At 45.9% G+C, this 15,848-nt stretch overlaps 1 protein-coding gene across 3 annotated transcripts in view; it reads right to left on the bottom strand.

The window, feature by feature from the left end:
- The window catches only part of MYH10 (myosin heavy chain 10), a 97,083-nt gene that overhangs the window by 57,403 nt on the left and 23,832 nt on the right, over window positions 1–15,848 (bottom strand). For all 3 annotated transcript variants that reach the window (XM_069750654.1, XM_069750655.1, XM_069750656.1), the window contains exon 3: window positions 13,132–13,288. In XM_069750654.1, coding sequence (XP_069606755.1) covers window positions 13,132–13,288 — 157 coding nt within the window. The remainder of the gene's footprint in view (window positions 1–13,131; window positions 13,289–15,848) is intronic.

Raw genomic sequence — 15,848 nt, 5'->3', positions numbered from 1 at the left:
CAATTTTTGGGGCTCCCAAAGAAATTAAAGGAGAGCTCTGCATATATGCGACCCTGTCCATCAAGGTTCTGATCTTGAGATAGATGCAAGTCCCAACAGTCAGACATGTATGGCATATTAGACATGTATGGCATTAGGTAGGACTGCTCTATATGGGTATACCTTGACGATTGGTGGAGCAGCTTAGTACACATTTTTTTGCAAACAAAACATATCAACTAAATACCCTGTGTTTTCCATCTTTTGACTAGCACTTGCTTATTACTGTGATTTTTTTACAACAGTATTTTTGACCTCACTGTGCTCTTGTGTGTCTTCAAGATTCTTGGTGGTGTGTGAACAGGTTCCTACAGACTTGTTCATTGCGCAAGTACCCCATGTGTTTCTGGTTCTGTAATGGTTCTCTTGTTTCTACAAGACTAGGGAGTCCACCACTCCTTATGGGTCATTTGCATCAAAGCTGTTCCATCCAGCATGTCCACATGAAAATTCCCTCTCTGAACCCTGCTTATACAGGTACTATACAGATGATCAGGTTTTTAAATACATCAGATAGGGATTATATACATTAGGTAGGACTGCTCTATATGGGTATACCTTGACGATTGGTGGAGCAGCTTAGTATACATATTTTTGCAAAAAAACGTATCAACTAAATACCCTGTTTTTTCCATCTTTTGACTAGCACTTGCTTATTACTATGATTTTTTTACAACAGTATTTTTGACCTCACTGTGCTCTTTTGGGTCTTCATGTATGGCATATTGACAGGATATATGATTAAATAAGCTACTTAGGATAACCTCAACTTTTCTAAAAGAATTACAACTCATGGGCATGAACACTACAGGTGAGCAGAGACTTCTATGTTGCAAGTGGAATAAAAATGGGTACAACAAGAAAACCAAAGTGTGTGATGAATTCAGTTTTTTCTTTTTTTTTTCTTTTATACTGGATCCGATACAGATGGGCGACAACTGGACATGTGAACAAGAGCCATAGAAATCTTTTAAGTGCTTCCAACCTAGGCTGAAGACGTTTAATGGGTTGCCAGGTAATTAGGGGAATGGACGCATCGTTGCATTGACTGATGATGGATGAAGGTTAATGGTCCTTCAACAGCCTGGGAACCAAACAAAGACCATGGCCAAATTCTCAAGCTACACATGATCACAGGAGCGCAGAAGGAACAAATATAGAAGCCATGGTCATGACCAAATTGCTGTATGCATAGACCTAAAGCAACCAATTACCGTATACGTTGCCCGTAGCGGACATCGCTGATCGACCCATTGAGCACATACCTAGATAAAAGTTTTGCATAGTGCCCAATATGACTGCCGTTCCAGAATGAGATCTGTGAAACTGCACCAGGGAACCGGGCAGATTATTCCCCCATCCCAAGACTTGCATTCCTGTGGTTTAGAGCAGTTCACCACAAAAGGAGAATCTATACCTAAACACAACTCGTCAGAGGCTGGTGGTGTCTGGTCTGTACAGCAGGAGTCGTGTGCCATAAAAATAAACCAACCGGCATAAAACATAACCAAATTGATTACAGATGGGCCTAACAGATTGCTCAGCTTAAAGAGAACATTAAAATAAATACGATGCAGATGGAGACGTTGTATCGGACACTCCAAAAGTGTCAGTCTATGTCCAGCCATCCTGCCCTATCACCATGATTTATCATGTATTTTACCTTCAGCCACTTCGGAGGCTAGAAATCCAGGCCACTCAGAGAAAAAAAAAACTTACGTGTGAATAATAATAATCTTTATTTTTATATAGCGCCAACATATTCCGCAGCGCTTTACAGTTTGCACACATTATCATCGCTGTCCCCGATGGGGCTCACAATCTAGATTCCCTATCAGTATGTTTTTGGAATGTGGGAGGAAACCGGAGTACCCGGAGAAAACCCACGCAAACACGGGGAGAACATACAAACTCTTTGCAGATGTTGTCCAGGGTGGGATTAGAACCCAGGACTCCAGCGCTGCAAGACTGCAGTGCTAACCACTGCGCCACCGTGCTGCCCTTTTAAAGCGACCCATCACTGTAAAAGGAATTTGCAGGCAACTCCCCATATCCATTTTAACTCCACCCACTAGGGGCTTGAAGAAAATCCACACTGCTCAGGTGAACTGGTTGCCGACCTATGAGGGATACACTTTTTTTTTTTTTTACTTTAAGTGCATGTAATCAGGTCCAAAATTTTTGCAATTGGATTTCATTAAAACTTTAGCACTGCTTGCTGTCTATAGACTTCATGGTGCCCAGTCTACTATTGGCTGGAGAAGGAATTATCTGAGAATCCATCAGTAAGACAGCTAGGATGGTCTGGCACTATTATTTGACATTTTCTGCTCTTCTCCACGCTGATTTATGACTAGAACTGAGCCAATTTGTTTGGATTTAGTCACCGAATCTGAATTTGCCATATTCGGGCCATATTGGTACCCCATTTGTGACGAATTGTATGTTTGATGATCGGTTCCGAACATAATCTTCGGTAATTTCTACTCCCATTGACTCTAATGACGTTTGGCTGTGTTCGACGAATATTGCAAAAAAATATTAGCTGCCGATTGTATTCGGACCCAAATCCGAACAAATTCGCTCAACTCTATTTATGACCACAGGGCGCAATAAAAGTAAATGTACAGAGATACCGTATATACTCGAGTATAAGCCGAGATTTTCAGCCCAAGTTTTTGGGCTGAAAGTGCCCCTCTCGGCTTATACTCGAGTCACGGTAGCGGTGGGGTCGGCGGGTGAGGGGGAGAGGGCGCTGAGGTATACTTACCTAGTCCCAGCGATCCTGGCGCTCCCCCTGCCCTCCCACGGTCTTCTGTGCTGCAGCTTCTTCCCCTGTTCAGTGGTCACGTGGGACCGCTCATTAGAGAAATGAATAAGCGGCTCCACCTCCCATAGGGGTGGAGCCGCCTATTCATTTCTCTAATCAGCGGTGCTGGTGACCGCTGATAGAGGAAGAGGCTGCGGCAAAGAAGACCGTGGGACGGCAGGGGGAGCCGGACGTCGGGACCAGGTAAGTATGTAATATTCACCTGTCCGCGTTCCAGCCGCCGGGCGCCGCTCCATCTTCCCGGCGTCTATCTGCGCTCTGACTGTGCAGGTCAGAGGGCGCGATGACGCATATAGTGTGCGCGGCGCCCTCTGCCTGATCAGTCAGAGCGGGGAGACGCCGAGACCGGACGCTGGGAGCTGCAATCAAGAAAGGCGAGTATGGCTTTTTTTTTTTTTTTTTTATTGCAGCAGCGGCGGCACAGATTTATACCGAGCATCTATGGGGCAGTATGGACGGTGCAGAGCACTATATGGGGCAGATATGGAGCAATATGGACGGTGCAGAGCACTATATGGGGCAGATATGGGGCAATATGAACGGTGCAGAGCACTATATGGGGCAGATATGGGGCAATATGAACAGTGCAGAGCACAATATGGGGCAGATATGGGGCAATATGAACAGTGCAGAGCACTATATGGGCAGATATGGGGCAATATGAACAGTGCAGAGCACTATATGGGGCAGATATGGGGCAATATGAACAGTGCAGAGCACGATATGGGGCAATATGAACAGTGCAGAGCACTATATGGGGCAGATATGGGACAATATGAACAGTGCAGAGCACGATATGGGGCAATATGAACAGTGCAGAGCACTATATGGGGCAGATATGGGGCAATATGAACGGTGCAGAGCACTATATGGGGCAATATGAACGGTGCAGAGCACTATATGGCAGAGCTATGGGGAAATATGAACGGTGCAGAGCACTATATGGCAGAGCTATGGGGAAATCTGAACGGTGCAGAGCACTATATGGCAAAGCTATGGGGAAATATGAACGGTGCAGAGAACTATATGGCACAGCTATGGGGCAATAATGATCTATTTTTATTTTTGAAATTCACCGGTAGCTGCTGCATTTCCACCCTAGGCTTATACTCGAGTCAATAAGTTTTCCCAGTTTTTTGTGGCAAAATTAGGGGGGTCAGCTTATACTCGGGTCGGCTTATACTCGAGTATATACGGTATAATAGATCCTGCAAAAGCCAAGAGGTGCAAGATTTTTAATGGATCCCCAATGCAAAAAAAAATTGCTTTTAGCCTCAAAAACATCCATAAAAGTTTAAAAAGAAAAAAGCCCTTTAAAGGAATTTCTTAACCAATCCTGCCCAAAAAAACAAAGACCCAACTAAAAATTTGGAGCATGACAAATAGACAAAACCTTAACCCATCAGGTCAGGCAACCTGGTTTCCCTAATAGATCATTTGTTGAGAAAAGTGATATATCACTAACAATAATTTGTAGGCCACTCCCCTGATCAATTTCAACTCCACCCATGAGGGGCAAGTAAAATATAAAACACAACATTCCAAACTGTTCAAAGAAAATTATAAACCAGAAAATTATAAAATTAAAAAAGAGATGCAAATACTTAACATTAAACTTAAAGTTTGGTTAATTTTATTTAGTTTCGTCCATCTCTTGGGACCCAGTCAGATTTGCTCAGGCTGTAGCCCTCACCATCATTATTGTAAATGCCTTGACATCCCATCTCAAAGGGCATTAACATATTTTCCTATTAATTCCTTGTTTAATACCTATGCAAAAGAAGATCACGAGAGGAAATTCCACTCTCTGACTTGAGGAGCTTGAGTCAGTATTACTTCCTTCCTGTATTTTACATAAAGAACATTATGGAGGATATTTTAGCTTTAAAAAACTTTGGCGTCAAGTCAAAATTGGCCTTATAAAAAGCCCATAAAAATGTAAAACAGATATATATAAAGAGACGAACGTGCTCCCTATCTTTACATGCGGGGTGGGTGAGGTGTCTAAATAGTATATAGTTTTAACGAGTCTCTATGCGATTTAAAGGAGTATTCTACTTTGACACAAATATGGAGAAGAACCCTTGAGGAGGTAAGAATGTCAGATATTGACAAGCTGATTTCGCCCTTCACCATCCTGGCATTTATAGAGTTGCAAGAAAGTGGTGAATATCCAACTTTTCTGGCATAAATGGTCCTCATAAAAGTCGTAAACTTTACACAGCACAGTTTAAAAAAATGTAAAAAAAAATGGGAATTTCGCCCACAAGTTTGACATTGGGTACTCTGCTGTGGGGTTGACTGGTCTACATGATTCAACCTTTTGGAGAGTGTCATGACCTAACTATATTAGGACAAAATTTGGGGAGAAAAATTCCAGACGTGGTGCTAATAAAACGTCTAGCCTATATGTTCCACACAACATCGAAACTGACTTTAGTGTTGGGGGGGGGGGGTCGATCAAATCAAGAATTTAAGTCTTGGCAGCCTGCAGCTGAATGAACATCTGGAATACAAAAATACCTATACAACTTAAAAATATGAACCTTGGCATTAACAATATCCTAACGTGGAACAGGAGACAGAACAGTCACTACAGACATGACCCAGAGACAGACAAGTATTACCCACTGTGACTATGTCCATGTCCTATTGTTCCCATGGCCAGGAGGGGGAGAAAACCCTCCAAAGACAAGTAATATATCAAAAAGCTGGAACATTCCCGCACCTCAGAGGAATGTGATCGCCTAATGGACTCCAAAGACTTCAAAGGACTTTGTGAAAGTCAGTGTTTAGTTTGAGAGCTGCTCCGAGTCCCATTGGACGGGTGTCAAGCAATATGGTCAGGTTTGGTTTTCATTATACAGACATTGGTTTTTCGGAATCGCCCCTATACCCCTGACTCCCCCCACTCATTCACAGCAAATGTGTTCACGTGCTGAGAATATATAAAATTCTCTTTCAGGACTAGCTTCCACATTGCCATCTTACTCAAGTTCTTCATGTAACCTGTTGACATTGACCAACACGAATGACAAATCTGCCCAAGACTGATGCCCCTTTTTGGCTCGCGGGAGCAAATTTTTTTACTATGGTTTCCACTTCTGTTTCATTTGTATTTGTGGAAAGTAGTCAAACGCCTAGTTCTTTAGGACGATATCCCAACGACCACCTTGTAAGGACTTACAACCAGGCAAATGGGTAAAAACCAGTGCGTAGCTCAATGACAACCAGTTGGTATCATCAAGCTTCAGCCAAAATATTTTCTCCTCCAATTGATCATTTATGGTGTGAATTGTCACCCATCATGCTTGCAGGCTGTCCAAGACACATAGCACATCTGCACAATGAGAGCACTCTGTAGGTGTAAGCTTCTGTCTTGGCACAAGACGGGAATGAGACAAGGACATTAAGCGGGAATTACTGAGACTAAGTACCAAAAGTCAGTCTTGAGGTGGCCTTAAGAGAGGATTAGGATCATGCATCCACCTTATATAACAGTGTCCTGGGAGATGGTGCTGGTGTCTGACCTACAAACACATACAAGTGTATAGTAGTTATAGTTCATAGCCTAGAACATAGGGGCAGTATAACTAAACTACTATAATACTGTATTCCATGTACAAGAATAGAACCATTATAATACTGTCCCCCACACGTACAAGAACATAACTACCATAATACTGCCCCTATGTACAAGAATATAATTACTATAAGGCTGTGTTCACACGTTGCGGTTTTTCCCGATAAAAACGCTATAAAACCGCAAAAAAAACGCATACAATAAGCATCCCATCATTTAGAATGAATTCCGCATGTTTTGTGCACATGAAAAAAACGCATTGCGGCAAAAAACGCAGCATGTTCATTAATTTTCCGGTTTTTTTGGGGATTTCCCACTCCAAAATGCATTGGGAAGTGTCCGGAAAAAACCGCGGCAAAAACGCGGCAAAACCGCGGCAAAAACGCATGCGGTTTTCTTGCGGATTTCTTGCAGAAAATGTCCGGAATTCTCAGGAATTTTCTGCAAGAAATCCTGAACGTGTGCACATAGCCTTATACTGTCCACCATGTACAAGAATATAACTACTATAATACTGTCCACCATGTACAAGAATATAACTCCTATATACAAGAATATAACTACTATAATACTGTCCGCTATGTACAAGAATATAACTACTATAATACTGCTCCTCTGTACAAGAATATAACTACTATACTACTGTCCCCTATGTACAAGAATATAACTACTATAATACTGTCCCCTATGTACAAGAATATAACTACTATAATACTGTCCACCATGTACAAGAATATAACTGCTATAATACTGTCCCTATGTTCAAGAATATAACTACTATAATACTGCTCCTCTGTACAAAAATATAACCACTATAATACTGCCCCCTATGTACAAGAATATCTATATCTATCTATCTACAGTATCTATATATACACACACTAGATTGTGGCCCGATTCTAACGCATCGGGTATTCTAGAATATGCATGTCCCCGTAGTATATGGACAATGATGATTCCAGAATTCGCGGCAGACTGTGCCCGTCGCTGATTGGTCGAGACAACCTTTATGACATCATTGTCGCCATGGCAACCATTATGACGTCTACGTCGATACTGTGCCAGTCGCTGATTGGTCGAGGCGAATTCGCGGCAGACTGTGCCCGTCGCTGATTGGTTGAGGCAACCTTTATGACATCATCGTCGTCATGCTGTGCCCGTCTCTGATTGGTCGAGGCCTGGCGGCCTCGACCAATCAGAGACGCGGGATTTCCAGGACAGACAGACAGAAAAACCCTTAGACAATTATATATATAGATATACGGTAGTTGTCTAAGGTCCACTTCCGTCTGTTTGTAACGGAAATCCCACGTCGCTGATTGGTCGCGGTCAGCTGGGCGTGACCAATCAGCGACAGGCACAGTCCGGCCGCGAATTGGCCCCTCCCTATTCCCCTTCAGTCAGTGCCCCCTCCCTACTCCCCTCCAGTCAGCGCCCACATAGCGTTTTAGCAGTCCGTTAACGCTGCCATTAACCCTCTAAGTGTGACCAACTTTTTACTATTGATGCTGCCTACGCAACATTAATAGTAAAAACATATGTTTAAAATAATAATAATAAAAACATTATATTCTCACCTCCCGGTGTCCGCGGCAGCCTTTCCAGCTCCTCGCGACACTCCGGTCCCAAGAATGCATTGCGGCAATGACCACAGATGATGTAGCGGTCTCGCGAGACCGCTACATCATCACGGGTTATGGCCGCAAGGCATTACTGGGACCGGAGTGTCACGTGGAGCATCGCTAAAAGCCTGGGCTGGTTCCGGGGGTCACCAGGTGAGTATATCACTTTTTTATTTTAATTCCTTTTTTTAAACAGGGATATGGTGCCCACAGTGATATATACTGCGTGGGCTGTGCTGTATACTGCGTGGGCTGTGCTGTATACTGCGTGGGCTGTGCTGTATACTGCGTGGGCTGTGCTGTATACTGCGTGGGCTGTGCTGTATACTGCGTGGGCTGTGCTGTATACTGCGTGGGCTGTGCTGTATACTGCGTGGGCTGTGCTGTATACTGCGTGGGCTGTGCTGTATACTGCGTGGGCTGTGCTGTATACTGCGTGGGCTGTGCTGTATACTGCGTGGGCTGTGCTGTATACTGCGTGGGCTGTGCTGTATACTGCGTGGGCTGTGCTGTATACTGCGTGGGCTGTGCTGTATACTGCCCGGGCTGTGCTGTATACTGCCCGGGCTGTGCTGTATACTGCCCGGGCTGTGCTATATACTGCCCGGGCTGTGCTATATACTGCCCGGGCTGTGCTATATACTGCCCGGGCTGTGCTATATACTGCCCGGGCTGTGCTATATACTGCCCGGGCTGTGCTATATACTGCCCGGGCTGTGCTATATACTGCCCGGGCTGTGCTATATACTGCCCGGGCTGTGCTATATACTGCCCGGGTTGTGCTATATACTGCCCGGGCTGTGCTATATACTGCGTGGGCTGTGATATATACTGCGTGGGCTGTGCTATATTCTGCCCCGAACAATCAGCAGTCTGGCCGCGAATTGGCGCGGGATTTGAACAACACTTCACTGATTGGTCGCACCCAGCCGGCCGAATCCTGTTTTCATTGCATTATTCTGAAATCTTCATAATAAACTACATAAATATTCTAGAATAACCGATGCGTTAGAATCGGGCCACCATCTAGTAACTACTATCATACTGCCCCCCATATACAAGAATATAACTATTCTAATACTGCCCCCCATGTACAAGAATATAACTACTAGAATACTGCCCCATATGGACAAGCCAATGGATCTAGATGGGAGAACTAGTCACTAGTGATAAGCGAACGAGCTCAGATAATGTGATAGGGTGTTATCAGAGTACCTCAGGCGTGCTGGGATAATATGTTCTACTCCATGCGGCTGCTTGTTTTGCTGCTGTTAGACAGCCAGAACACATGCAGGGATTCCCTAACAGGCAATCCCCCACATGTGTTGAAGTTCTCTAACAGCAGAAAAACAAGCAGCCACATGGAGTAGAACATATCACAGCGTGCTCCGGGCCCACACGTCGGTAACAGCGTGCTCCGGGCCCACACGTCGGTAACAGCGTGCTCCGGGCCCACACGTCAGTAACAGCGTGCTCCGGGCCCACACGTCAGTAACAGCGTGCTCCGGGCCCACACGTCAGTAACAGCGTGCTCCGGGCCCACACGTCAGTAACAGCGTGCATAAGCCCATAAGCTCATATTCATAACAAGGCACTCATCACTGGGCACTGGTGCCGGCTACACCATGTTCTGCCAGTCCGAGCACGCAGCAGGCATTGTTACGGGGGAAAGCACCAGCTTGAATCGACCAGCTGAACAGATGGCAATTGGCCAGAGCTTGCAGACACCAGGACAGGATGCCCAAGCACAGCCATCCATGTGCCAAGCCTTGGAATGCAGAGGAGAAGAATGGCAGCCGGAAGGAAATCCTGAATGTCACTCGTCTTTATTACCAGCGCTGTGACAGACGCTACCACAGGCAGCCTAGCTGGATGAGAATTCTGGGCTGCAGAAAGCTTGTTGTGTAATTGCACACAATGTTATGCATCTCCTCTGTGCGGACCACTGAGTCCCACCACCGGAAATCAGCAGCGGCACAAACCCACCTTTTTAATATTCTCATAATATATTTGGCTGCACTAACCCTTTAAGGACAGGGACAACCTTGTTACCATGCTCTTGCCAGAAGCAGGGTGGTAGGAAAGAGGCAAGAGCCTCATTTGGAACCTCTGAAGGACTCAGTCATTTCGATCAGTTGATTTCAATAATTAGCATGTAATACTCCATTTTTCCTGTGGGGGAGCTGCGACAAAATTGAACACACGTTACTGATCAGTAAGGTTCCAAGACAAGAAAAACTGTGATTATCTAATCTTTGATCGTTTTATGCAATTTGAAATAATTTTCTTCTTGAAATAATTTTTTGTTGCAAAGGAGAAAAATAAAGTTTTTTCCAACTAGAATTTTATGCCAGTCGAGGGGTTAATCATGTCTGCATTCTCAAGACAATGACTCCCAAGACTTGCCAGACATTACAAACACTGGGGGAGTCTGGAAGGAAATGGAGGGGGGGTACAGCTCAGGGTCTGGCCCCATGACCTCAGAGTGCCCGGATCTCTCTGTCTGCTGCGGTTACTGCAGGGTTTATGAGGGAGGAAACAGTCAGCGGCAAAAGTTGTTGGCTTCACGATGAAGCGACGCTGGCGGCATGCCAAGGGTCGGCCGGACTAATCTTGTTATACGGAAACGGGCACTTTACTGTGACTCCACTGTCACCTCGGGCACTGGCCTGGCACTATAAGATCTTTGGATCCTGTCCCTGATTTTGGTTCCGGAGGATTGTGTTGTATAATTTAAAGGGATGGGCAAAACATATACAGACTTGATATAACACTAAGAAGTGGAGAATGATAAAATACACCAATGGGTGACTGTGGTGCAGTGCTCCGCCCCTGCCTTGGACATAAATCCCTGTCTGTCCCTGGACATAACATTGTATGTGCTCAGCTAGCTCCACCCCTGCCCTGGTCATAACGTCGTACGTGCTTAGCTAGCTCCACCCCTGCCCTGGACATAACATTGTATGTGCTTAGCTAGCTCCACCCCTGCCCTGGACATAACATTGTATGTGCTTAGCTAGCTCCACCCCTGCCCTGGACATAACATTGTATGTGCTCAGCTAGCTCCACCCCTGCCCTGGACATAACGTATGTGCTTAGCTAGCTCCACCCCTGCCCTGGTCATAATGTCGTATGTGCTTAGCTAGCTCCACCCCTGCCCTGGACATAACGTCGTATGTGCTTAGCTAGCTCCACCCCTGCCCTGGACATAACGTATGTGCTTAGCTAGCTCCACCCCTGCCCTGGTCATAACGTCGTACGTGCCTAGCTAGCTCCACCCCTGCCCTGGACATAACGTATGTGCTTATCTAGCTCCACCCCTGCCCTGGATATAACATTGTATGGGCTTAGCTAGCTCCACCCCTGCCCTGGACATAATGTTGTATGTGCTTAGCTAGCTCCACCCCTGCCCTGGACATAACGTCGTATGTGCTTAGCTAGCTCCACCCCTGCCCTGGTCATAACGTCGTACGTGCCTAGCTAGCTCCACCCCTGCCCTGGACATAACGTATGTGCTTATCTAGCTCCACCCCTGCCCTGGTCATAACGTCGTACGTGCCTAGCTAGCTCCACCCCTGCCCTGGACATAACATTGTTTGTGCTTCGCTAGCTCCACCCCTGCCCTGGATATAACATTGTATGGGCTTAGCTAGCTCCACCCCTGCCCTGGACATAACATTGTATGGGCTTAGCTAGCTCCACCCCTGCCCTGGATATAACATTGTATGGGCTCTGCCTCTAGATATAACATTTCTCCGTTTAGCTTTCTCCGCTCCTCCAATAGATATAACATTATTTAGCTTGGGAGTGTCCCTTTCGGGGGGGGGGGGGTTGCCTCCCAATGAAGGATGGGGGGGGATCTTAAGCATCTCTGTATGAATAACGCAGTAGTGAGCATGTGCAACCTCTGCTCCTAACAGGCTACACCAATGGTCATCAGAAATGCTCACTAGCGCTCCAAATCATGTAGTGGACTTTGTGAAACCCCGCTCTTGCAATCAATGGGGGTCTCAGCAATCAGGCCCCCAGTGGGGAGGTGATATGATGTTTATTATACAACCCCATTATAAACATTGTATGATGTAAAATATCTTTCCCATTACTCTGTGTGCAAAGGCAGTAATGAGAGGCGATGATGTAGCATGTCGACTGGTGCCAAATATACGTCCATTCACAAGCAGCAATCTAATTCCCAAAACTTTTCCATATTCACAGCAGCACAAGAGGGGGATGGGCCGTCGATCAGTGATAATTTTTTTTTCCTGTTCGCTGCCATGTTTACACGGGAAATGATGGAAACGATCCTATGAGCTTCTTTGCCTGCTCTCAGCTCCATGAAAAGGGCCTTTAACGCACAGCTTCACCATCTAATGGTGCTCAAATACTCTGTGCTGCAGTTAGACTGATGGAGCCTACTAAACGATCGCGTTTCGGTCTCTTTACATGTAACATGACGTGACGCTAACTACACTCACAGATGCTCGCTGTTTATACAGAACCATATACATTAACATTCCACAAATGTATACACATGTGGTGTGCGAGCGCCAAAATATTCCCCCGTGACGGTAAACAGACGACGGAAAGTTAGGCATGTCGGCCCGGACGGAAAACAAATTAATAGATAAATATCTAAAGCCGCTGAGATAGGAAGACAGCCCGACAAGACGCATTTATCATGTATCAGACAGTGGTGCAGAAAGATTCACGGTGTGCAGCCTGAGAGCTAACTGCAGGGCAGCACTGAATGGACTGGAGCATAAGGGAAGGTAAAACATCATACCTTGGCTTTTAATAGCAGATTTTAGACCTCTCATCCATATTTAAAGGGCTATCGCAACTACCCTTTTAGAGAAGTGGGGAGGATGACACAAAACATTGCTGCTTTTGACTTAAAGCAGCGCCAACCTTGTCCATGAGTTGTGTCTGGCATTGCAGCTCAGCTATATTCACGTCAATGGAGTGGATCTGCAATACCACAAACATCCTTTGGACAGGAGTGGCGCCGTTTCTTAAACTTTTTCTACATCTTAGGTACTTTCGATCCTAGGACTAACCTTGCAGCATGCAGCGATAGGCGGACTCTGATATGGCGTAGATGTGCGGCGGCATCTCGTGGCGCTTCTTCCCCCGGTACATCTCAATGATATTTTCTGAATAGATAGGGAGGTTCTTGTAGGGGTTGATCACCACACAGAATAACCCAGAGTAAGTCTAGACGGAGAGACAGAATAACCATAATTAAAAACCTGACTTACAGTAAATGACTAATACCCTGCCCGCGTGTGCGGCATTGACAACATGCCATTAGCTGTATTAAAGTGTATTTAAGATATCAAACCAGGGAAAAAATATTCTACTACATTGGCGGCACAGTTATGTTCAAGTAATACCCAAAGTGTCCACCAGGTGGCAGAAAACAGTTAGATTTGCCCCTCTGCATGTTCTCAGCCATTCAGCAAAGCTGTCAGGAGTCACATGACTCCCGCAGCCCTGACTAAGAAACAGGAAGGAGAATGAGGGTGGGGCAATTATTTTGCACTTTTGAGGAGGATGTGGGTATTCTGCTTTATCTAAATGCCCTCATTTTGAAAATGGAGAAGTAACTTTATAAAATAGTCTTGATTAAAGATTATTATTATTTATTGTTATAGCGCCATTTATTCCATGGCGCTTTACATGTGAGGAGGGGTATACATAATAAAAACAAGTACAGTAATCTTAAACAATACAAGTCATAACTGGTACAGGAGGAGAGAGGACCCTGCCCGCGAAGGCTCACAATCTACAAGGGATGGGTGAGAATACAGCAGGCGAGGATAGAGCTGGTCATGCAGCGGTTTGGTCGATCGGTGGTTACTGCAGGTTATAGGCTTGTCGGAAGAGGTGGGTCTTCAGGTTCTTTTTGAAGGTTTCGATGGTAGGTGAGAGTCTGATATGTTGTGGTAGAGGGTTCCAGAGTAGGGGTGATGCGCTAGAAAAATCTTGTATGCGATTGTGGGAGGAGGAGATAAGAGGGGAGTAGAGAAGGAGATCTTGTGAGGATCGGAGGTTGCGTGCACGAAAGTACCGGGAGACGAGGATGTGAATGTTTGGTGTATGCAGCTCCAATGCAAACTTGTGTGTCTCCATGGTTGCAGAGTACAAGGTTTCACTAACCTTGTGTAGTCTGATCACGCACACTTTAGTGTACACAGCTCCTAAGCAGACTTGGGTTTATCTATGCCTAGTTTGATCCTAAACTAGTGATGAGCTTGTGTACTCGTTGCTCAGGTGAAATCAGAGTATCTATGACTGCTCGGAGATTTAGTTTTCATTGCGGCAGCTGAATGATTTACAGCTATTAGCCAGCTTGATTACATGTGGAGATTACGTAGCAACCAGGCAACCCCCACATGCACTCAGCCTGGCTAGTAGCTGTAAATCATTCAGCTGCCTTGATGAAAAGAATCTCCGAGCAGTCATGATGAAAACTAAATCTCTGAGCAGTCATAAATACTCGGATGTCACCCGAGCGTGCTCAGGAAAACCCGAGCAACGAGTACACTCGCTCATCACTATCCTAAACCATTTTGTGCATATAGCTGCTATACACACAGATTATCTCAATGGTTACAGATGAAAAACCAACCCTGTAAGCTCCTCCTTATTTGTGTGGTAGCCCACTGACACTGTAAGCTCCTCCTCATTGCAGCGTGGGTGGCCCACTCACACTAAGCTCCTCCCCATTGCTGTGTGGTAGCCCACTGACACTAAGCTCCTCCTCATTGCTGTATGGTAGCCCACTGACACTAAGCTCCTCCTCATTGCTGTGTGGTAGCCCACTGACACTAAGCTCCTCCTCATTGCTGTGTGGTAGCCCACTGACACTAAGCTCCTCCTCATTGCTGTATGGTAGCCCACTGACACTAAGCTCCTCCTCATTGCAGTGTGGGTGGCACACTGACACTAAGCTCTTCATTGCTGTGTGGTAGCCCACTAAACTCCTTCTCATTGCTGAGTGATAACTCACTGACACTGTAAGCTCCTCCTTATTGCTGTTTGGTAGTCCACTCACACTAAGCTCCTGCCCATCGCTGTGTGGTAGCCCACTGACACTAAGCTTCTCCCCATTGCTGTGTGGTAGCCCACTGACACTAAGTTCCTCCTCATTGCTGTGTGGTAGCCCACTGACCCTAAGCTCCTTCTCATTGCTGTGTGGTAGCCCACTGACCCTAAGCTCCTCCTCATTGCAGTGTGGGTGGCACACTGACACTAAGCTCCTCCTCATTGCTGTGTGGTAGCCCACTGACACTAAGCTCCTCCTCATTGCTGTGTGGTAGCCCACTGACCCTAAGCTCCGTCTCATTGCAGTGTGGGTGGCCCACTCACACTAAGCTCCTCCTCATTGCTGTGTGGTAGCCCACTGACCCTAAGCTCCTCATTGCTGTGTGGTAGCCCACTGACCCTAAGCTCCTCCTCACTGCAGTGTGGGTGGCACACTGACACTAAGCTCCTCCTCATTGCTGTGTGCTAGCCTACTGACACTAAGCTCCTCCTCATTGCAGTGTGGGTGGCACACTGACACTAAGCTCCTCCTCATTGCTGTGTGCTAGCCTACTGACACTAAGCTCCTCCTCATTGCTGTGTGCTAGCCTACTGACACTAAGCTCCTCCTCATTGCTGTGTGCTAGCCTACTGACACTAAGCTCCTCCTCATTGCAGTGTGGGTGGCCCACTGACACCAAGCTCTTCCTCATTGCTGTGTGGTAGCCCACTGACCCTAAGCTCCTTC

The sequence above is a fragment of the Ranitomeya imitator genome, chromosome 2 (genome assembly GCF_032444005.1).
Source record: "Ranitomeya imitator isolate aRanImi1 chromosome 2, aRanImi1.pri, whole genome shotgun sequence".
Classification (NCBI taxonomy): domain Eukaryota; kingdom Metazoa; phylum Chordata; class Amphibia; order Anura; family Dendrobatidae; genus Ranitomeya; species Ranitomeya imitator.
Note: the sequence above shows the minus strand (reverse complement) of the source record. Positions and strands in the feature narration are given on the sequence as shown.